Source organism: Triturus cristatus, chromosome 4_1 (genome assembly GCF_964204655.1).
Source record: "Triturus cristatus chromosome 4_1, aTriCri1.1, whole genome shotgun sequence".
Lineage (NCBI taxonomy): Eukaryota > Metazoa > Chordata > Amphibia > Caudata > Salamandridae > Triturus > Triturus cristatus.
Window position 1 is genome coordinate 303,470,743 of NC_140585.1, and position 24,075 is coordinate 303,494,817.

General features: G+C 43.4%; 1 protein-coding gene across 1 annotated transcript in view; it reads left to right on the plus strand.

Annotated features, from left to right (window-relative positions):
• LOC146854822 (adenosine deaminase 2-like) overlaps positions 1–24,075 on the plus strand; it is a 308,704-nt gene that overhangs the window by 207,000 nt on the left and 77,629 nt on the right. The window contains exons 7-8 of the mRNA XM_085651047.1: positions 3,124–3,281; positions 21,066–21,268. Coding sequence (XP_085507173.1) covers positions 3,124–3,281; positions 21,066–21,268 — 361 coding nt within the window. The remainder of the gene's footprint in view (positions 1–3,123; positions 3,282–21,065; positions 21,269–24,075) is intronic.

Here is a 24,075-nt window from a genome sequence, read left to right on the forward strand (position 1 = left end):
TATCAGTTTCCCCTTATAAGTAATGAATAAGATAAGGAAGCGAGATTTAGAAGTAATGAGGAGAGATCACATTCCGAGGAGTGACAGGAAATTCCCCCAATTTTATTTTCTGGCTCCATCTTTACCTCTTGCCCTTTTGTAACAGCTGCCGCTTTTTTTACTTTTCTCATCGGTTCACTGACAAAATATCAAGGTAAAAACTATAGAAGTAAAAAATATCGATGAAAAAATATAAAATGCAAAAATCACGAATCCCTATACTTAAACAGGTAAGTATATAGAGAGAAAAAAATATTGATGTAAAAAATATAGTTGTACAAAATATCGAATGTTATATATATATATATATATATATATATATTCTTCACCAAAAGTCCAGATCTTGGAACTGCACTCGACAGCTTGCCTCCCACTCGGGTCTTCCTTTTCAGCTTTCCCCAGCATACCAGCAAACATTAAAGCCTGACGCATTTCGAGGCTGGAAACCTCTTTCTCAGAGGCTGTCTGTTCGTGTACAGGGCACAGCAAGTGCTCTTCCTCTTTTCAAATTGTGCAGCGTGATTTTTATTGGCTAAGTGCCACTTTATTTGATTGGCTAAGTGCGTTTCTCCTCAATGCTGCATTCTGGGTAATATAGTCCCAAGAGCACCAAATTCATTACCCTAAGTGGGTTGTATGCGCCAATATTTTTATAAAACATAATTTCATTCCTTAGTAGGATCCAGTATGATGGGGAAAGAATTTCTTCATTCCAAGCATGTACGGTGCTGATGGCACCGACGCGTACCCACTGTAGGGGGCGCACTCATCCGCGACGTACCCATTCAGTCAATGAGAGCCCATGTACACGTCGTACGACCGGCTCCCATTGACTTCTATGGGAGTCCGACCGAACCGAGTCCGGCAGCATACGGCCGCATCGTACTCGCTCGGTCGGACTGCAGGATTTCGGCTCGGTCGGAAAACACTCCGGATCCGGCTCGGTCAGAGGGCTTCTCAACCCGGATCGGAATCGGCCCCTTAGTGGACAGTTCCTTTAACACCTCTTTCCCTCCTTTCTCTCTCTATGCATTTTCAATACTTTTTCATTCTGTTGCCATCTTCGTTTTACTCATTCCGTTGTGCCCTATTTCATATTGCTTCATTGCACTTGTAGTCGCCCTTCTATTTCCCCCTCTGTGTCAATAGGATTTCCTCTGCAGCTTTCTTTCTTCTTTCATTTTGTTGATACTAGGGGTACCCTGACCATGGCAGTACCTGGCAATATCTACCTTTCTTGCCCCTTCACACAAGGCCATAGAAAACTTGCAAGGAATGGAGAGTTGTATCGAAGCTGTCCCTTGTGGGCAAGACAACAGGACTAATCAGCAGGACAGTGAGTCAGCCGCTTGCGCAAAAGGCAGACCAAGATCCTCTCTATACACTACCATCTGTATGGGCTTCTGAGACCCATGCACCGTATGCTAGACAAACACCAATCCTGTCAGCGGCACCCACAACTATGATGGCCATAATGCAGAGCAGGCAGATGGATCTCAAAGAAAATACTTAGGGGCCGATTACGATCTAGCTAGGAAAGCCCTCTGTACGACTCTGATCCGGAAGGCTTTCCTAGCAAACCACGCTGTGCAAGTCCGACCGAACTAGTACGATGCAGCTGTATGCTGACGGACTCTGTTCGCTTGGACTCCCATTGAACTCTATGGAAGCCTGTGTACCGAAGTGTACACAGGCTCACATAGCTAAAAAGGGGTGGGTGGGGAAAAGCGTACACCCTGTGGCGGGCACCCCATGTTGCCCACCACACTGTGCATACTTGGATCGGGGAGACCCATGCGCACCCCCTCACGACCGATTCAAAGGGCTCCAGGTGAAGAGGGGCCTGCTACAGCCCACCAACATCCGATTCCGACAGCCATTTCGTCTCGCTGAGACTGAGTCGATACAGCTGTCCGAATCATGCATCATACTCGCTCATTCAGAATCTGGCTCCATTGCGCGGCACGATTCAGCTCCGAACGAGTCAGAAGGACAGGATCTGGTTCGGAAACGATTCGGTCGACGTGGACAAGATCTTTGCATTGTACTTGGTCGTTCGGAGCAGGGGACGACTCAGTCAGAAACAAAGGGCCCGATACACAGAACTAACTTAAAACAAAATCCTAAACTTACTACCATTTTGGTATTCACAGAAGGCACTTACACATTTTGGTATTCACAGAAGGCTCTTACTCATTTCGGTATTCACAGAAGTTAGGAGTCCTAACTTCAGGACTCCTAAATGCCTTCTGTGAATACCATAAGTCTTAAAGTTAGGATTTTTCTCAGTTTAGGAGTAGTAAAGTTAGGCCTCCTAAAATCCTAAAATCCAGAATGAGCAAAAATCGGATTTGCTCATTCCGGAACCCGTCTGGAGGCCTTCCTAGCGAGATCGTATTGAGCCCCTTAACTGTTATTAGGCACCCAAGGGTATGGCAGGAGAAAGATTAAAACAGAAGTGAGGAGGCAAATTTTGTTTCCTCTGCATTCTACTGCTACCATAGGCAGGGTTTGGCTTATTTAGTGGGAAAGTTGGAGGATTTTTTAGAAAAACAGACCATCTTCCCACCAATCAGATACCAGCATTTCATAAGGAAGGTGGGAATCTCAAATCCTGAAACACTTTGACACAAGGAGTGGGGTCAAGTGGCGGGCGGGATTTACAAACACACCCTATGTAATTGACTGCATCCCATCAGTCGTGGAGGACCTGACACACTGAAGGGATTTTTGCTGACAGGATCTTCCATGTTGCAGACAAGTTGGGAGGCGACAGAGTTGGTATTTGGCAGAGGATAAATGTAAGGCTAGCAGACTGAAGGGGCTGAATTTTCTGTATTGCAGTGTGGAACAGATCTAGGCTCCGAGGGAACCCAGGATACATAATCTTTTATATCAGTAAAGAAAGATAGAAAATCCTTAAAAGTTTCAGTTTTGTGAACCCTTCACATGAGGAAATGTACAAAATAATGGGTTTATTGAAAGAAGATGTAGTCTATCTGCTACCATCTTGTCTCAGAAAAATATATATCACAATTCTCTGATAATTCTCAATATTTATATTTTTATTGCTTCTTCCAACAGACTGGCAAGGCCTTGAGGTCGATGGGAACATCCTTGATGCAATAGTGCTGAACACCACTCGCATAGGCCATGGATTTGCCATCCTAAAACATCCAGTGGCATTGGAACTGTCAAGGGAGACGGCTATCCCAATAGAAGTCTGTCCAGTCTCCAACCAGGTATGGGCAGTTTGAGCGATTGGGGGGAATAAGGAGGCAATACAATATGAACAGGTGAGTGGAGAGGATCTAAGAGGAAAAGATTAAAATGCTGAGCTGAGAGTCAGCTTTTCTACTTTATAAAGTGTATGATTTGGGGGCAGCTCCCACCGTCCAAGATGGCCACATACATGCTCTATCCCCTAACCCTATGATTCAACATTAGTCCTTTCCTCTCTCAGGGATCCTGACATACGGAATTGCCGGAAGAAGGTGGTGATGAAGTCCAGCTTGCTGCTTCAAAAGCAGAGACCTGAGGGGCCTGTTTTGTGGGGCTACTGCTGAGTGCACAGTGTGCCGCATCGGAGCCTCAATGGTGGCGAGAACCGCCAGTGAGCCTGGGGTCAGCCCTGCTCCAGCTCCGCCGAGTTAAATGGGAACTGCTACCTGTGCAGTATTACTGAAGAGCGGGAAGATGAGCGACCTGATGTGGGAGGCAGCATAGAGCCATTGATGAAGTTGACGACTAAGCCCTGACTGCCATTCGCCATTTTGGAGACTGGGAGCCGACGATACACTACCTGCTATTATACTGACAGAAAGGCCCTCTGCCTGGGCAGATAAGGGGAACATCCATTACAACGCGGTTTTTACCACGCGCAGCTTTTACATCGCATGCCATTACAACGCAAGTCTTTACATCGACTTGCGCTAGATGGCGTGCTAACATTACAAATAGTGTAGTTTACTATCCCAACACCTTCCCTACTGTTACGTGGACTGGAGTTGGAATAGTAAATTACACTTTTCTAATGTTAGCACGCCATCTAGTGCAAGTCAATGTAAAGACTTGCGTTGTAATGGCATAGCGTTGTAACATCGCATGCGTTGTAACGCATGCGATGTAACTGCACGCGTTGTAATGACACGCGTTGTAATGTCATACATCCGCAGATAATGGTGGAGTCATGAACACTTGCTGGTGGTGTGAGTGACTGAAAATGCACCGTAGGAGACTGGGAGGATGTACCTCATTTGCCAGGTTTTGTTGGAGACATTTGGGACGTAAAAGCTGCACACCTCTCTGCTAACTGAATGAGGGGTTGGTACATGCCCTGGTAGGTGCTAAATGGCACTAGATGAAAACAGGGATATGTGAACTACAAATCAATCAACAGCTAAGAAAAGCACTAAAATCCGCAAATATGTGTGAGTACGAGCCTGCAGAGATCACTGGCATTAGAGCATGCTTACTGTGCCATGGGAAAAGCAAAGCAAACTTTTGAACAGAGGAATGTCCAGAGAGGGCTCAGGGATACAGGATTGCTGCTGTTAGGTCAGGAGTGGATCACATGGGTGCCATGTCGAACTCTCAGATTAAAGCCCTACTCTTGGAGATGAGGGAAAACCTGAAGGAGATAGATGGAGAATATGATCTCTTAGCAATCTGCACCTTAGACCGAATAAAGGAGAAGCTTGATAAGCAGAGTGAGTGAATCAACACCGCGGAACGTCGAATTTCAGACCTATAAGATGGAGCTACTATCTTGTGTGGCAATGTACAGTGCATGGAAAATATTATTACAGGAGCACAGAATGAAGGCCTTGAAGTACACACAAGTTGCAGCAATGTTTGTTGGACTGGACTGCCTCTGTCTACTGAGCTGAGAAAACTGGGGAACTTTGTTGAAACAACAGTTGCTGGTATGTTAGACCAGTCCCATTTCTCGGATTTGTGTTTGATAGAGCAAGCACATAGATCACAGACCCTAGGGTGTAATCTAGACCAATATTCGCTCTTTTTAAAAAAAATATAGGGATCAGGAAACAGCCCTACATCTGGCCAGAAAGAAGGGAGTATCCGGGATCATCCCTGTGTCTTTTCCCAGACTTCACCACAGCAGTACGGTAAGCGAGGTGGGCCATTCTGGAAAGAAGCAAGTAAGACCTCTAGACATGAAATATGCCAGACTACACCTGGTGAAACTACTGTTGCATCATGATGGAGACACTCACATCTTCAACAACCCCGAGGCAAATGGCAAGTTTGCTAAAACTCAATTAATGAAGCAGCACAAAGAGCACTGAGCAACCTTGAGGTCAACGTGGGAAGAAGTAATGGATTTGCCAAATTTTTCACTTAGAATGATAGATGAAGGACATTGCTGTATCTGAGGGGATATGATAAATCCTTTATAGCCCAAGTTAGTTTTTTCCTTACTGAATTCATAGAGATGGGAACACTGTCTGCTTTCAATTTTTTTCTCACTCCTTGGTGCCCTCTTTCTTGCCCAACCTTCTCTCCTCTTACCTCATACCCTCAGGAGTGCTATGTTCAATTTTAAGATACTTGCTTTACGGTGCGCTATGCTATAACCAAAAATTACATGATAGATACTCATAATAGGCGAGGACAGGGCGAAAGGAGATGGTTGAGCATTCAAATGTGTATCAGCTAAATAGTGCCTTACAGTTCCAATTTTCATTTTGTGAGTTGGACATACACACTGATAGCTGAGGTAGTCAGTGTGGGAGGTGGATTGCAGGAAGTATTTGGGGAGTTAAGCGTCAGGCAGTAATGTAGCTGTGACTGATGTCACCATAACTTCTATAGGGCTCTGATGGGCTGGATAGGTGTTGTTTCAGACACTAATGTTGACTGTATAAGCATCTCAGAGTGACTACCCACTGCAGATTATGACCCGAAAAGTTAAATTCATTACTTCAAATTTTAAAGGGCAGAACAATCCAATAAAGAAACATTTAGTCATTGCATTTCTAGAAGAATAAGGCATTGAAGTACTCTTGTACAAGAAACATACTTGGACTTTCATGCAGCAGCTACATTCGCATGTAGTAACTACAAACTAAATATTCTGCATCATACAGCGTCTATTCTAGACAAGTAGTGCAGCTGATTCGTGAATCTGTCAATTTCAAGAAGAGATGAGTTTGGATGATGGGGACACTACATGACATGGCAGTAGCATTGGTTAAAGTTTATGCTCCTAACACCAATTCCCATGAGTTGTTTGAAGCAATTTTATCCATTTGTGGGCAACAGAGCTATGGTAATATAATGTGGAGCAGTGATTTTAATATCGCACTGAACCTTACCATAGTAGATGGAATGAACTTATGGCGGACTGGTACTTTGAGGGCTGCGAAGGTGCTGCAGTAGATACTAAGGGGGCCATTACGATGGCGGGCGGACTTTGTCCGTTCGCCATCCTAACGGTACATGGAACCGACCGCCATAGATGCGTCCGTCCTGCTATGGCAATCTGGTTGGCGGTCGCATCCCGCATATATCACATTGTGGCGGGCGGTGCTGCAAGCAGCACCAGCCACAATGCAATATATGCATGTTGTGCATTGGCATGCACAACGTGACAGGCACCGCGTGAATGCCAATGTAGGGGGGTACCATGGGTACCCCCCAAGTGCAGCCCCCCACTCCTCCCAACCCCCGGAGTCCCGCAACGGGCTCCCAAAGTAAACACCGCATGCCTTTCCATGGCGGAGTCTCCGCCATGGAAAGGCATTCCACCGCCATCATCATAATATATATGGCAGTGCCTGCAAGGCACCGCCACCATGTCATGGGCCTTTTCCGCCCGGCAGGCAATCGTGACGATTGCCTACTGGCGGAAAAGCAGCAGATAGTCTTTTCATCCGCCGCGGAACCCCCCGTCATGCTAATGTGGCGGGGGAAAATGGTCGTCCGGCAGGGTGTTTTGGGGGGCGGATCGCCACCACCGGTTGGGCGGTGGCGATCTGCCCGTAATGCTAATGGACCCCTAAGCATGGATCGAAGTAGCATATTTTTGGAGTGTATGGAAGACAAGAGAGCCTTTTCGTGCTACTTCTCAGTTCATGTCTCTCGCTCCCAGATTGTCTTCTGGCAAATGTCTTAAGGCATAGTGACATAAACATCTGACCTGGATTAAACCCCCCCCTCTCCATCTCCCATCGGACCACTCACCACCAACTTATATATTATAAATATCTTAGTTGGAGGAATTAATGCAACATCTCTCTAACTCTGGGAAAAGGTGAAATGGGAGATGTTCCCAGCAGGAGGAAATTTTTCTAGTGGAAATATTGAAATTTAAAGGGAATTGGTTAATTAACTTGCAGATTTCTACATCATTAGACCTCACTTGGATGCTGTACAAGCTGAAAGGTAAATGGACAAAGTAGCACGGTCCTGGAAAGAAGAGGGTGTAGGAGACGTCCGATCAGAGAGGCACTGACTCTGACAGAGATTATAAATGCCATATGTAGCTTTGTGGTGGGGGGGGGGTGGGGTTTAAGCCCCTGGCGGACTGAAAGTCTAATTTAGAAAGAATACTAATGACAGCTGCTTCTTGATTAGCTGCAGGAGTCTGGGAGCCTGTGTGCTTCCTGCTTCTGTGCGTCGTGGACAGAAGGACGGAGGAGAGACGATGGCCGGCAGGTAAGTGAAAAAATTAGTAGCTGCTGCCACTGGTTATGGCCTTTCACTTCTGATGTCCTGGGGCCCTACCTACTAAAGGCTCTGAGTAAAGGGGCCAAGACTACCCCTCCAGAAGTTGGTTCTCAGTGGTAGCACATGTTGTGCTACCCAAGGCTCTTCAGGGGGAGTTAGGAGCAAGGTATGCGAGAGTTCCCAACTCAAAATAACCAAAGTTTTCCCAGTAAGGTAATTGTTCTGTCCAATACTGATTTTAGTATAAAAGTAGAATTTATTACACATGCAAAGTGCGACACAAAGAATCCTTAACTTTCAACCGAGCCCCCACAGGTCCCTGCTCCCCTCCCCTTCGCCCAACTCTGGCTCTGCATCCCTTCGTGGAACTCTGGAGGTGACCCCGTGTGCTGGCCACACCAGTGTGTGCATCAAAGTCTGGCTTTGGCCTTTAAAAGTCACATCTTGGGCAGAAAACCATTGAGTTAGCACGGTTCCCTGACAGAATATCGAGGAAAACAATTATCGAGGAAAAAAATATCGAGGAAAAAATAAAGAATATTAAAATATTGACCGCCTATACTTTAAAAGGTAAGTACAAAAATATCGAAAAAATATAAAGTTTACAATAATATAGTTGTATTAAATATCGATTTTTTAATATATATAATTTAATGTAGTAAAATATACATATATTAAATATTAACATTAATTTATAAAATCGATTTATATGTATATTTTAACAAATATAATAAATAAACGTACTTTTAAAAATGTAAACACACACACATATGTGTGTGTATGTACATCTATATATCAAAAAAATATTTTAAATTATAATATAATTTAAAAAATCGTAAATAATATATTATCAAAAATATGTCAATATATTTAAATATGCCAAAAACATAAAATATTAAAAAAGAAAACTAATTTAATTTAAAATAAAAAGTAAACACATAGAGGCCCATTAGGATGGCGGGCGGTGGCATCTCTATTCCCAGCATTGTGGCGGGCGGTGCTCACAGCACCACCCGCCACAATGTTGTGGCTGCACTGTGTGCATTTGCATGCACAACGTGGCAGGCACCACGCGGTGCCTGCCACATCGTCCATACAAATGCAGGGGGGTACCATAGGTACCCCCATGTGACCCCCCATTCTCCCAACATTCAGGGGACCCGCAACGGGCCCCCAACTCAGGAATCCGCATGCCTTTCCGTGAAAGGCTGCTTCCCGCTGGCATCCTAATATGGCTGGCGGTGTCTAGCAGACACCGCCACCATATGCAACCATCATAATATGGCGGGGGCGAAATGGAAGGCAGGCGGGGTATGATGTAGGGCAGATCGCCACCGCCATGCGGGCTGTGGCGATCCGCTCTACATCATAATAGACCCCATATTATTTACAATTTAATTATAATTTACAAAGAAAAGATATTTACATTTTCAAATATTATTATTCTAGTAAATCAAACACAAAATTATATAAATTACAACAACATAAATAGATTATTGAAAATTAAAATAAATACATATACATTTCCTACTCCATTTAAAAATATATTTTTCATGCTAAATAAATATAAAAATAAGTTCTGTCCCCTAATATTCTTTACATCACACAAAAATAAGATTTACTACTCTAACTACAATAAATATACAATTAATTACTATATAACATTTGAAAATACTACAATTTACTATTCCCAGTGCAATGGACACAACAATAAATATTATAATTAACAACAAAATAATATATATATATATATATATCACTGCCTGCTTCTTAACACGAGGTCTCTCATCAAGCACAAGCTCGAATTTACTGATTTAATGATCCAGCATGATCCTGACATTATTTTTCTCACGGAGACCTGAGGCCAGTTGCACACCGGTATTTCACCTAGAGTGTGAGGCTCTTAGGTTCAGCCTCAGTGTGATGAAATCCAACACATTTCAAGAACTATTAGTGTACCGTCCCCCTGGTTCCAGGAGGGGTTTCATTGATAAAATACAATTCTTCATGGAATCCAACATCACCTACGCAAATTTCACGCTGGAAGGGGACTTTAATTTTCATCTAGAGTCCACAGCTGATGTAGATACAGGACATTTGGTGGACATTCTCATTAGCTTTGATTTGTCCCAACGTATTGAGGCGCCGACTCATACAGCCAACCATACGCTAGATGGCATCTTTACTAACAATGCAGATTTTGGCACAGTTAAGAGCCTTCCACTTCCATGGACGGATCATTCAGCTATTTTCTTCTCTATCGTTACACAATGTAAGGGAGGGGAACTGGGTAACACAGCTAAAGTTGTTAAGTTCCGGCTATGGAAAACTGCCAAGATAGAGGCTTTACAGGAGGCTCACTCCAATTATATACCAGACCTTGTCAAGGATCGTTCTCTCAGCAGCCTTCCAGCACTGGCTTCATTTGCAACTCGACAGAGGCTTTGGTCTCAAGCTCAGTTATTGGTCAGGAAGTCTCCCCCACTTTTGAGAAGTTTTCTCTCCTTACGCAGCCTTATCAGCTCTATTAAGTCTGGGGCTCCCTCTGATCCATGCCCCCCAGGGATCATCAATAAGCTGGCTAGTCAGGTCGCGGGACTACTAGAAGATCTTCTGAACCAAGTACTGAGTTCTAGGCAATATCCTGACATCTGGAAAAAGGCCTCTATTCTTCCGCTAGTGAAAAAACCCTCTCTGGACCCTAAGTCAGTGGACAGTTATAGACCTATCTTTCGACTCCTGTTCCCGGCTAAGGTCTTAGAGAAGGCCATTAACGCAGAGATGCTGACCTTTCTGGATGCCCATCAACTGCTGGATCCGGCACAGCATGGTTTCAGAGCTAACCACTGCACTGAGTCCGCACTGCTGGCCGCATCGGAGGAAATCAAAGGGAGGGTGGACAAGGGCGACAGAGTAGCACTAATTCTACTCGATCTCTGTGCCGCCTTTGATACGGTCCACCATGTGCTCCTTAGGAAACGCCTGCACGCGCTGGGCTTCAGGAGCACGGCACTATTGCTGCTGAGCTCTTTTCTTGAAAACAGGCAACAGTGGGTCGAGATGGGAGAGCTAAAATCCCATCCCTTCTCCCTCCCATGTGGGGTGCCACAGGGCTTAGCGCTCAGTCCTACGCTTTTCAATGTATATGTCACCCCTTTGGTACAGCTTATTGTGAGTTTTGGCTTGTCTGTGCTCTCTTCTGCTGATGACACACAGATTGTGGTGTCGGTATCATCTCAGGTTGAAAATGATGCCAACATTTTCCACAGCTGCTTGACCGCAGTGGCAAGTTGGATGAAGGAGAATTGTCTGAAATTAAACTCCGGGAAAATGGAGGTACTGCTTTTTTTGAATGAATCCTCCTTCTGGAATGCATCTTGGTGGCCCCAGGAGTTGGGGGATTAACCTAAGCCAGTTCTGAAGGCTAAAAACCTGGGAGTCATTTTTTACACCAAGTTATGCTTCAGTGCTCAGATTAATGCAGTGATCTCCTAGGGCTATTTTTTGTTACGAATTCTAAAAAAAATACTCCTGTTTATTCCAACAGATCTCCAGAAGACCGTAATGTTGGCCCTCATTGGGTCGAAACTAGACTACTGCAATGCACTTTATCTCGGTACCTCGAAATACCTGTTAAGAAAATTGCAGTCTCTTCAAAATGCGGTGGCCAGAACACTCTTGAACATCCCCAAGTTTAAACCGGTGTCGCGTTTACTGCATGGCCTTCATTGGCTACCAGTAGAGAGGAGAATTTCTTTTAAAACATTGTGCTTAATGCACAAGGCGCTTCACGGACCTGGCTTCCTCTATTTCCAAGAGCTATTCACATGGTATACACCCAGTAGAACGCCTAGATCTAGCATGGAGCACAAGGTTCAGATGCCCAGAATTAATCGAGCAAAATTGTGAGGAGGGAGGACACTGACATTCCAGGGGGAAACGTTATGGAATTCCCTCCCTCTGGACCTCCGCTCCCAACACAGCCTGCAGCTGTTTAGAAAGCAGCTAAAGACCTGGCTGTTTCCGCCGACTTAGAGCTAGTGTTTGTCGACTTATTATTTGGCCTTTGTCCCTTTTCCATCCTTGATCCGCCTAGTGCTAAGACACCTTCGGGTATTGAGTGCTTTACAAAACGATTTCAAAATATTCCCACTCCAGTCAGTGCAACAGTAGGGAAAGTGTTGGATTGCGAAGTGATAACATTTATTATTCCCACTCCAGTCACTGTAACCAGAGGAAAAGAGTTGGATTGTGGAGGGGTAAAACGTACTATTCCCACTCCAGTCGGCCCAACAGTAGAGAAAGTGTTGGATTGCAGAGGGGTACAATTTACTACTCCCACTCCAGTCAATGCAGCATTAAAAACAAGTAAAATATCTTAAACAAAAAGAAAATAATTAAAAAAAGTAAATAAATTCAAATGTATGTTGAATAAAAATTACAAATATATTTAATATTAAAAATGTGGAATGAATTTACTTCCCTCCCCACACCCCTACAAAACCAACAACCCACATCTAAATTTTAAGACATTGAATTGCACAATTAACATAATTATTTATCAATTAAACAAATATTATTTAGGAAAAACTTAATAGAAATTCATTAAAATTATTTAACTTACCACCCTTTACCCATATAAACCCCACAACTTCAACCTAAAATTAAACTAAAAATATTAATAAGACAATTAAATTAACTAATTTACAATTAAATATGTGTTAGTATCTCACAAGTAGTAAATACATAAAATAAAATAATTTACTCCCCACCCTTTAGCCCTATAAACCCTACAAACCAAAGCTAAAAACATTTAATTAACAAAATGTATTGTCAATTAATTATTAATTAACTATGAATCATTAAAACATAAATTACTTCCCACCCTTTACCCCTGTAAGCTCCACAACCCACTCTTAAAAATATTATTACACAATTACCATAATAAATTAGCAATCACTTAAAATTAATTAGCACCTAATTATGAATAAATTACAAATAAATTAGTTCCCAACCTTCACCCCTATAACCCCACAACCCGCACCTAAAAAACAAAACAATTACACAATTAACATAATTCATTATCAATTAATTAAGTAATATTAATTAAAACATAACCATTAATGTATTATGATTAAATTACTTCCCACTCTATACCCCTATAAACACACAACCTGCTACAAAACCTTTAAAAAACACACAATTTAAATCAATAAATTTTCATAACTATTAAAAATGTAACTAATGCAGTCTTTGAAGTGTCTAAGAGCAAAGGCTGTTCGCCCCCTGCATCCCACAGTGAGCTGCATGCGCTATGGTCTCCCATGTTTAGCACTGGCAGCCTTTATATGAGGGGGTCGCAGACGGCAGTGGCACCTAGACACAGCAGCAGCTTCTTTGTGGTCCTCCCGGGCAATCGGACGAAGTTGCGTCCTTCAGCAGGATGGCTTCTGGGTATATTTTTGAGTCTCTTCGTGGCTTGCAGGGACTCCAGTAACATTGCAATGTCCATAGTGGTCCTACTGGCCCCTACTGGCATTTGGGGGTCACAGGCCAATGCACGCGGTGCCTGCCACATCGTCCATACAAATGCAGGGGGGTACCATAGGTACCCCCATGTGACCCCCCATTCTCCCAACATTCAGGGGACCCGCAACGGGCCCCCAACTCAGGAATCCGCATGCCTTTCCGTGAAAGGCTGCTTCCCGCTGGCATCCTAATATGGCTGGCGGTGTCTAGCAGACACCGCCACCATATGCAACCATCATAATATGGCGGGGGCGAAATGGAAGGCAGGCGGGGTATGATGTAGGGCAGATCGCCACCGCCATGCGGGCTGTGGCGATCCGCCCTACATCATAATAGACCCCATATTATTTACAATTTAATTATAATTTACAAAGAAAAGATATTTACATTTTCAAATATTATTATTCTAGTAAATCAAACACAAAATTATATAAATTACAACAACATAAATAGATTATTGAAAATTAAAATAAATACATATACATTTCCTACTCCATTTAAAAATATATTTTTCATGCTAAATAAATATAAAAATAAGTTCTGTCCCCTAATATTCTTTACATCACACAAAAATAAGATTTACTACTCTAACTATAATAAATATACAATTAATTACTATATAACATTTGAAAATACTACAATTTACTATTCCCAGTGCAATGGACACAACAATAAATATTATAATTAACAACAAAATAATATATATATATATATATATCACTGCCTGCTTCTTAACACGAGGTCTCTCATCAAGCACAAGCTCGAATTTACTGATTTAATGATCCAGCATGATCCTGACATTATTTTTCTCACGGAGACCTGAGGCCAGTTGCACACCGGTATTTCACCTAGAGTGTGAGGCTCTTAGGTTCAGCCTCAGTGTGATGAAATCCAACACATTTCAAGAACTATTAGTGTACCGTCCCCCTGGTTCCAGGAGGGGTTTCATTGATAAAATACAATTCTTCATGGAATCCAACATCACCTACGCAAATTTCACGCTGGAAGGGGACTTTAATTTTCATCTAGAGTCCACAGCTGATGTAGATACAGGACATTTGGTGGACATTCTCATTAGCTTTGATTTGTCCCAACGTATTGAGGCGCCGACTCATACAGCCAACCATACGCTAGATGGCATCTTTACTAACAATGCAGATTTTGGCACAGTTAAGAGCCTTCCACTTCCATGGACGGATCATTCAGCTATTTTCTTCTCTATCGTTACACAATGTAAGGGAGGGGAACTGGGTAACACAGCTAAAGTTGTTAAGTTCCGGCTATGGAAAACTGCCAAGATAGAGGCTTTACAGGAGGCTCACTCCAATTATATACCAGACCTTGTCAAGGATCGTTCTCTCAGCAGCCTTCCAGCACTGGCTTCATTTGCAACTCGACAGAGGCTTTGGTCTCAAGCTCAGTTATTGGTCAGGAAGTCTCCCCCACTTTTGAGAAGTTTTCTCTCCTTACGCAGCCTTATCAGCTCTATTAAGTCTGGGGCTCCCTCTGATCCATGCCCCCCAGGGATCATCAATAAGCTGGCTAGTCAGGTCGCGGGACTACTAGAAGATCTTCTGAACCAAGTACTGAGTTCTAGGCAATATCCTGACATCTGGAAAAAGGCCTCTATTCTTCCGCTAGTGAAAAAACCCTCTCTGGACCCTAAGTCAGTGGACAGTTATAGACCTATCTTTCGACTCCTGTTCCCGGCTAAGGTCTTAGAGAAGGCCATTAACGCAGAGATGCTGACCTTTCTGGATGCCCATCAACTGCTGGATCCGGCACAGCATGGTTTCAGAGCTAACCACTGCACTGAGTCCGCACTGCTGGCCGCATCGGAGGAAATCAAAGGGAGGGTGGACAAGGGCGACAGAGTAGCACTAATTCTACTCGATCTCTGTGCCGCCTTTGATACGGTCCACCATGTGCTCCTTAGGAAACGCCTGCACGCGCTGGGCTTCAGGAGCACGGCACTATTGCTGCTGAGCTCTTTTCTTGAAAACAGGCAACAGTGGGTCGAGATGGGAGAGCTAAAATCCCATCCCTTCTCCCTCCCATGTGGGGTGCCACAGGGCTTAGCGCTCAGTCCTACGCTTTTCAATGTATATGTCACCCCTTTGGTACAGCTTATTGTGAGTTTTGGCTTGTCTGTGCTCTCTTCTGCTGATGACACACAGATTGTGGTGTCGGTATCATCTCAGGTTGAAAATGATGCCAACATTTTCCACAGCTGCTTGACCGCAGTGGCAAGTTGGATGAAGGAGAATTGTCTGAAATTAAACTCCGGGAAAATGGAGGTACTGCTTTTTTTGAATGAATCCTCCTTCTGGAATGCATCTTGGTGGCCCCAGGAGTTGGGGGATTAACCTAAGCCAGTTCTGAAGGCTAAAAACCTGGGAGTCATTTTTTACACCAAGTTATGCTTCAGTGCTCAGATTAATGCAGTGATCTCCTAGGGCTATTTTTTGTTACGAATTCTAAAAAAAATACTCCTGTTTATTCCAACAGATCTCCAGAAGACCGTAATGTTGGCCCTCATTGGGTCGAAACTAGACTACTGCAATGCACTTTATCTCGGTACCTCGAAATACCTGTTAAGAAAATTGCAGTCTCTTCAAAATGCGGTGGCCAGAACACTCTTGAACATCCCCAAGTTTAAACCGGTGTCGCGTTTACTGCATGGCCTTCATTGGCTACCAGTAGAGAGGAGAATTTCTTTTAAAACATTGTGCTTAATGCACAAGGCGCTTCACGGACCTGGCTTCCTCTATTTCCAAGAGCTATTCACATGGTATACACCCAGTAGAACGCCTAGATCTAGCATGGAGCACAAGGTTCAGATGCCCAGAATTAATCGAGCAAAATTGTGAGGAGGGAGGACACTGACATTCCAGGGGGAAACGTTATGGAATTCCCTCCCTCTGGACCTCCGCTCCCAACACAGCCTGCAGCTGTTTAGAAAGCAGCTAAAGACCTGGCTGTTTCCGCCGACTTAGAGCTAGTGTTTGTCGACTTATTATTTGGCCTTTGTCCCTTTTCCATCCTTGATCCGCCTAGTGCTAAGACACCTTCGGGTATTGAGTGCTTTACAAAACGATTTCAAAATATTCCCACTCCAGTCAGTGCAACAGTAGGGAAAGTGTTGGATTGCGAAGTGATAACATTTATTATTCCCACTCCAGTCACTGTAACCAGAGGAAAAGAGTTGGATTGTGGAGGGGTAAAACGTACTATTCCCACTCCAGTCGGCCCAACAGTAGAGAAAGTGTTGGATTGCAGAGGGGTACAATTTACTACTTCCACTCCAGTCAATGCAGCATTAAAAACAAGTAAAATATCTTAAACAAAAAGAAAATAATTAAAAAAAGTAAATAAATTCAAATGTATGTTGAATAAAAATTACAAATATATTTAATATTAAAAATGTGGAATGAATTTACTTCCCTCCCCACACCCCTACAAAACCAACAACCCACATCTAAATTTTAAGACATTGAATTGCACAATTAACATAATTATTTATCAATTAAACAAATATTATTTAGGAAAAACTTAATAGAAATTCATTAAAATTATTTAACTTACCACCCTTTACCCATATAAACCCCACAACTTCAACCTAAAATTAAACTAAAAATATTAATAAGACAATTAAATTAACTAATTTACAAGTAAATATGTGTTAGTATCTCACAAGTAGTAAATACATAAAATAAAATAATTTACTCCCCACCCTTTAGCCCTATAAACCCTACAAACCAAAGCTAAAAACATTTAATTAACAAAATGTATTGTCAATTAATTATTAATTAACTATGAATCATTAAAACATAAATTACTTCCCACCCTTTACCCCTGTAAGCTCCACAACCCACTCTTAAAAATATTATTACACAATTACCATAATAAATTAGCAATCACTTAAAATTAATTAGCACCTAATTATGAATAAATTACAAATAAATTAGTTCCCAACCTTCACCCCTATAACCCCACAACCCGCACCTAAAAAACAAAACAATTACACAATTAACATAATTCATTATCAATTAATTAAGTAATATTAATTAAAACATAACCATTAATGTATTATGATTAAATTACTTCCCACTCTATACCCCTATAAACACACAACCTGCTACAAAACCTTTAAAAAACACACAATTTAAATCAATAAATTTTCATAACTATTAAAAATGTAACTAATGCAGTCTTTGAAGTGTCTAAGAGCAAAGGCTGTTCGCCCCCTGCATCCCACAGTGAGCTGCATGCGCTATGGTCTCCCATGTTTAGCACTGGCAGCCTTTATATGAGGGGGTCGCAGACGGCAGTGGCACCTAGACACAGCAGCAGCTTCTTTGTGGTCCTCCCGGGCAATCGGACGAAGTTGCGTCCTTCAGCAGGATGGCTTCTGGGTATATTTTTGAGTCTCCTCGTGGCTTGCAGGGACTCCAGTAACATTGCAATGTCCATAGTGGTCCTACTGGCCCCTACTGGCATTTGGGGGTCACAGGCCAATGCAATGGTCTTGATCGGGTCGGAACCTCCAGGCGACAACCCCTGCAGTCTTCGCTGCCCACCTCAAGGCACATAAGGGGGCACAGACCTGGGCAATGGCCCAAAGTCTCAGTTGCACCAGGCGACTGCCCACACAATCTCAGTGGCAAAGGGCGATGACCCAGGCAAGCTCGGTGGTCCTCTCCTGGCATATGGCGTTCACAGACACAGTGACAGCTCCAATGCAATCAGTGATAGAGCGCAACTGCCTGCAACACCACGTCGCCCCAAATAGGTTACCGACTTCCACCAGAAAGTGGACATCTTTCTCACAGCACTGATCCTGACTGGACTGGTGCATGGGATCTATTCTCCAGGATTCTCATTGGGCCTCGTTAAGTACACAGCCACTGAACGTTTCATAAGTGAGTCAGTCTGCCCCACTCTTGTGACACAGGTAAAAATGCCTGTACACATTACTAAATCTACTCAACACCATACCAGGTATGCTGCCACCACCATGTTTGTGTCACTTCAGGTAAGGGCGGTAGCCCTCTATCTTCATGGGGGAAGCGCTTGATGTGCCTATTCTGGTCTAAACAGACTGCATTACAGTGAGAAAGGCCTAGGTCATGGTGCACACCCATGACCAATATTCAGAGCTAGGATCCATATATTGTTGCAGCGGGACCATGCAGAGGACTTTCCTGTCCCAACACATAGCAATGTATTAAACAAATGCTAACTCTCTGGTGCTACATATAGACAATAAAAACTGCGAGTGTCATTATATCTCTCATGTTATGTAGTGATTCGATATATAAGCTTATTTTGCATGAAATGCTAAAACTCATTCATGAATGTTAGCATTGGATCAAATCCGATTTGTGAATGATGCAAGGCAGACTATTCTGATGTTTGACTCTGTCTCCTGATATCTGCTATGGATGCTGACAAAAATTCAAGAAAAAGGTTTAAAAAAATGAGTATGTTGTTAATTAAATCACTTTATCTTATTGGGCATTACTAGAAATTGAATTTTATCCACACAAATGTCCAAATAAACAAACGGCCTAGCTGCTTTCGTGGGAAAAGTGGTTTCTGCACTGATGTCATTCATCTTCCTTATAATGTGTTGTGCTCTGCTGTGTATTGCATTTTATTTTATATGTGTAGTGTATTGTTTGCCAAATACTTGCCTCTTTGCAGTTTGTGCAAACCTCATTGTGGCTGTCCTTCATTCAGCTGATCTGCTTCACTGGGAGTTTCATTATTGATCAAGATTTGTTCATGGTAGAGATTTGGGTCTTGAGGCCTCCTACCTAACCATTGCCAGGTATAACATTGTTGTTGTGTAGAGACAGTGGATCGTGTGTCTTTGATGCACAACAACCTTGGTTGTTTATAGTGTCTTTCTAGGACATTGTTTGTGGATCTTCTGTTTATCATCTGGTTTGGATTATTCCTGATCTATGGTTCTGATGGAAACATGCCGACTTTGTTTCCCTTGTGACAAGTCATTGTTAGACTTCCTCATTCTCCCCATACCTCCATGTTGATGGACATCTCATCTTGCATCTTCTGTAGCCCATATTTCAATCTCTAAATGAGAGGTCTTCATAATGAGGGGACACAGGCTTGAGGACATGTCGTGTATCTCATCCATGTTGCCTGGAACAGCTTCTCTCCAGTGACAGACTTGAAGGAAGTGCCACTTGGCTTCATTGGTTGATGCTGGCTTTTGCTAAGCAGCGCATTGCTTTTTTTAGTATTGGACTACCAAACCTAGCCGTCTCTTGCTGGAAGCAATCATGGATCCTGATCTGGTCTTGTTGTACAGTGTTCGGACAAGAGGGTTGATGTCAGGTGGTGATATAGGGTCTGCATTAAATAACCCTGACTAGCCTTATCAGGGCCCATCTAGGGACAAGGACCATCCTTGAGGGCCTTATTTATGAAAAGTGACGCATCGCTGCGTGAAAACAGCGATGCGTCACTTTTCATTGCGCCCTCCTTGCGACATGTTGTATGCGTCATATTTACAGTATGACGCATCATGTCGCAAGGAGTTACAGATATGTCAGTATTTCTGACTTATCTGTGGACGCAAAAATGACCCATTGCTGGTGTGTGTCGCAAAAGTGACGCAAATCCATCAATGGGTCATTTCACATGGGCAAGTCCCATTTCAAATGTGCCTGCATCAGTCTCACGCCTGCTGTGAGGCAGGCATAAGATATTGATGCAGTTGCGTCCTAGAAGTGACGCAGTGAAATCTCATAGATTTCACTGCATCACTTCTATGAGGCTTACTTGTGTCAGAACACCCACCCTGCATACATTGGGGCTTATTTATGAGCTCTTGGGTCACTTTTGCACCGCCTATGCGTCACTTTTTGTGACATACCAGCGGTGTAAAAAATGCACTATGTTGCGTCATATTTACAAAGTGACACCACATTATACCTGCGCCAGGTATAATGTATGCAGGGTGGGCGTTCCGACGCAAGTAAGCCTCATATAAGTGACGCAGAGAAATCTATGAGATTTCACTGCGCCAATTCTAGGACGCAAATGCATCAATATCTTACACCTGCCTCACAGCAGGCATAAGACTGACGCAGGCACATTTGAAATGGGACTTGCCCATGTGAAATGACCCATTGCTAAAGTTGCGTCACATTTGTGACACACTCCAACAATGCGTAATTTTTGCGCCTACAGATACGTCAGAAATACTGAAGTATCTGTAACTCTTTGCGACATGATGCGTCATACTGTAAATATGACGCATCCAGCATGTCGCAAGGAGGGCGCAATGAAAAGTGACGCATCGCTGTTTTCACGCAGCGATGCATCACTTTTCATAAATGAGGCCCATTATACCTGACGCAGGTGAAATGTGGAGCAGGGGTTTACAAAATGACGCATCTACCTAGATGCGTCACTTTGTACATATGACACAACATGGCGCATTTTTTACGCTGCCAGTGCGTCACAAAATGTGATGCCCATGTGGCGCAAAAGTGACGCAAGGGCTCATAAATAAGCCCCTGAATGTTTTGTTATATACTGATGATGCGTCTTGATTTCTATCCCATAGTATACGGTCACGCTTAACATTGTGTCTTTTGCCCTACAATTTACATTCGGAAGAGCCTCACTTTCAGAACATCGGAGGGCATAAACGCCTTGATTCCCTAAGCTCCAACATCTTTGCCGTATGTTTGTGCTGTGACCCCTGTGTGCTGCCTGTGAAGTGAGCATCTGTAAAAAAAAGAAAAAAAGACATGCTCTCTCCTTGACAGGTGCTGATGCTGGTCTCGGATCTCAGGAACCACCCAGCTTCAGTTCTCATGGCTAGTGGGCATCCTCTTGTGATCAGCTCTGATGATCCGCCCCTCTTTGGATCCAAAGGATTGTCGTACGATTTCTATGAAGTCTTCATGGGCATTGGAGGGATGAAGAGCGACCTGAAGACCTTAAAGCAACTAGCCTTCAACTCTCTTAAGTAAGTATCAATCTCTGTTTCCATTTAACTGACTAGATCCCAGTGGAATTGAGTTTGTTACCTGGGGATATTGGGCCTCAGTTAGAGTTTTGTGGAGTACTAGCCCTGCTATAACTTGCAAGTCATAAATGATGCTGTGATTAAAGAGCCACCAGCATTTACGCTTTAGATGGCCCACCCTATTTAGGGCAAGCTTTATAATACATATTGTCCTGCTTGGAACTGACATTCGAGGCGTTTTGGACTAGGAAGGAAAAATGACTGATTCCTTCAACATGCAGGAGGAAAATAGGTGTAGCTTCAGTTTGTAGTTGGGTCTGTGGGGGCAGGCAGAACTGCTATATCTGTGGCGGTGTTCGTCCAAGAATAAATGACTTATGATGGCAACCAGGAGAGACAGATATATATCTGCTAGTTGAATTTCAAAACGTGAAACCAGATGCCCAGGAATTAATACCAGCTTCCTTGCTTGTCCAAATTGTCTGAGCCCAGGCAAACATTATGTTTTTCACAGACCCTCCCTTCTCTTTATTTTCACATATTAGAGCACTTTAAAATACTTGAGTTCAGAATGTGCACTGTACAACCACCTGTGCTGTTTGATATAATAGACAATAATGTAGAATGTATAATGTAATAAGAATCCAGGACACTTTTAAGGTTTACTTGACTACTGACATGCCCTTTAGTTCTCTAATGGCATTGTCATGTATGAAAAATTTTAATAAATGTCTGCCAAGCCAGTGATATCATCTGATGTACTAAAGTGAAACAATTCTGTGTATTGAGAAATATTTTTTGTAATATACAAGAGACTGTATCATATTACTACATTTTACAGACTGTTGGCTCTGGCTCGGCTAGCCCTATTAATTTGCTGGTACCCATACCTCTCTTTGCAACTCTGGCTTGGTACATAGGGCCTTCACTCACTTGATAAAACGATTTGTAAAATGTGAAAATAGAAACTTGGAACCCTCCCTACATGAACAGATTTGACAACTCCCCTTTCAAAGCTTCTCGTAGCAGAGGCAAGGAAGAGTGTGTGAGGAGAAAATACATTTGAAAAAAGCGAGCTTAGGGCAGAGACTCCAGGCCATTGTGTCGTATGTGACCATAGTCATGAGTTCTCAAGGAGAACTACCAGGCCGAGGTGGATTGGGAAAGGGTGTAGCTTCAAAGGTGTGTGACATCCCCCAAATATATACTTGACTTGGTAGTTGGGTTTGGCGGCCCGAGTTAGGCATACTATTTCTGTGTCAATTTGTCTGGTCATTATCATTTTACTAGGAGCTTTTAACTTGTTCATTTTTGGAATGGAAACTTAAATATATAGAGTAAATGGTTTACCAAAAAATAATAAATCTGCTCCCATAGCAATACTCCTTGAATGGGTGCCAATTTACTGCTCTTCAGAATTCACAAACATTGGCAGTAGTAGGCTTGCAAAGCTGTGCCAGTCTCGGGTTCCAAGGCATACTACTGGCAATCAAAGACCCAAGAGGTGATGGGATTAATATTTGCAAATAGTCGAATCAGTGACAATCGCTCGGGGTAGTATTCCAATCTATTGTTTTCGCACACTGTACCACTTTAGACACTTTAGGGCCAATTAATGCAGATTTGTATTGTTCCTTAACTGTCTATCCCAAATCTTGGTCATCTCACCCCTCCGCCCGGCAGCCCACTGAATTCTTTTAGTTGGGTAATTTGAGATTTACATCCCAGACCCTCACAGATTAAGCTACGCCTTTAAGGGGAAAACACCCTGTATGTCATTGCCGTTCATTCAGAAACCACACCAGAGCTGAGGGCTTCTTTAAATGCAGTGGCCAGTCTGTCTCAAGATGATCAGAAGCGGGAACTCAGATCCCTGCCAGAGTTCAAATGACCTATTGTACATCATGGGAGGATGCGGATACCAGTTTTCCCCTAATTCCCACAACTGTTTGTAAGAAATTGGGTTACTGGTAGATGGACGTTAAATCCTACACAAGCAGCAACCCCGATTCTTGTCTGGGTGAGGCACAGGCAAACCCCAAATTAACCTGTGCCCAACCCTCTGGTAACTTGGCACTGAGAAATCAAACTTAACCTTAAACCCTAGTTTGTGGAGCGTTGCAAGGTCCTGCCCTGAGGATGCGTTGCGCAGCCAAGGAAATGTGTCAGTTCCATGGAGAGGTGCAGCTGCGATGCGAGGTCCTGCGTTGTGGATCCCATCAACGATGGCTTGCGATGCGAAGTCTAGTGTTGAGGGAGTGCTGCGCAGTCATGGCAATGTATCAGTTCCAAAGAGCTGTGAGGCAGCGATGTGGAAGCCTGCATAGTCATTGAGGCTGCCATCAAGAAGGGCGTTGCGTCAGGAAGCTTTGCACAGGCGGCAGTTCCAATGCAGACTGTGGGGTCGATATGGAGTCATTTCATCAGAAGAACCCTTGCAGCCGATTCAATGTGTCATTTCTACTTGTGATTGCACAACTTATCAGAGGTGATGCGTCGTTTCTGCTGGATCCACAGATGTGCTGGCAGTACACCTTCAGGCCCATTTCCTAAGGTCAAGGACTAAGGGGGCACCACTTGGACAGGCAGAACTCGCAGATAGCAGAGTCCATGTGCTGGGTTCAAAGCTGTTGGAGCCTTCTGTTTCCAAAGCTCTAGTCAGGAGACCAGCCACTTAGCCCTGGTAGTCACTTTGGGGTCCTTGGCATTAACAGATACAGGTCCAGTCCTTCTCACACAGGCAAGAGGCGAGCAGGGAGGAGTTTCTTCAGAGCAGCAGCCCAGAAGGGTGGCAGTCCTTTAGGCAT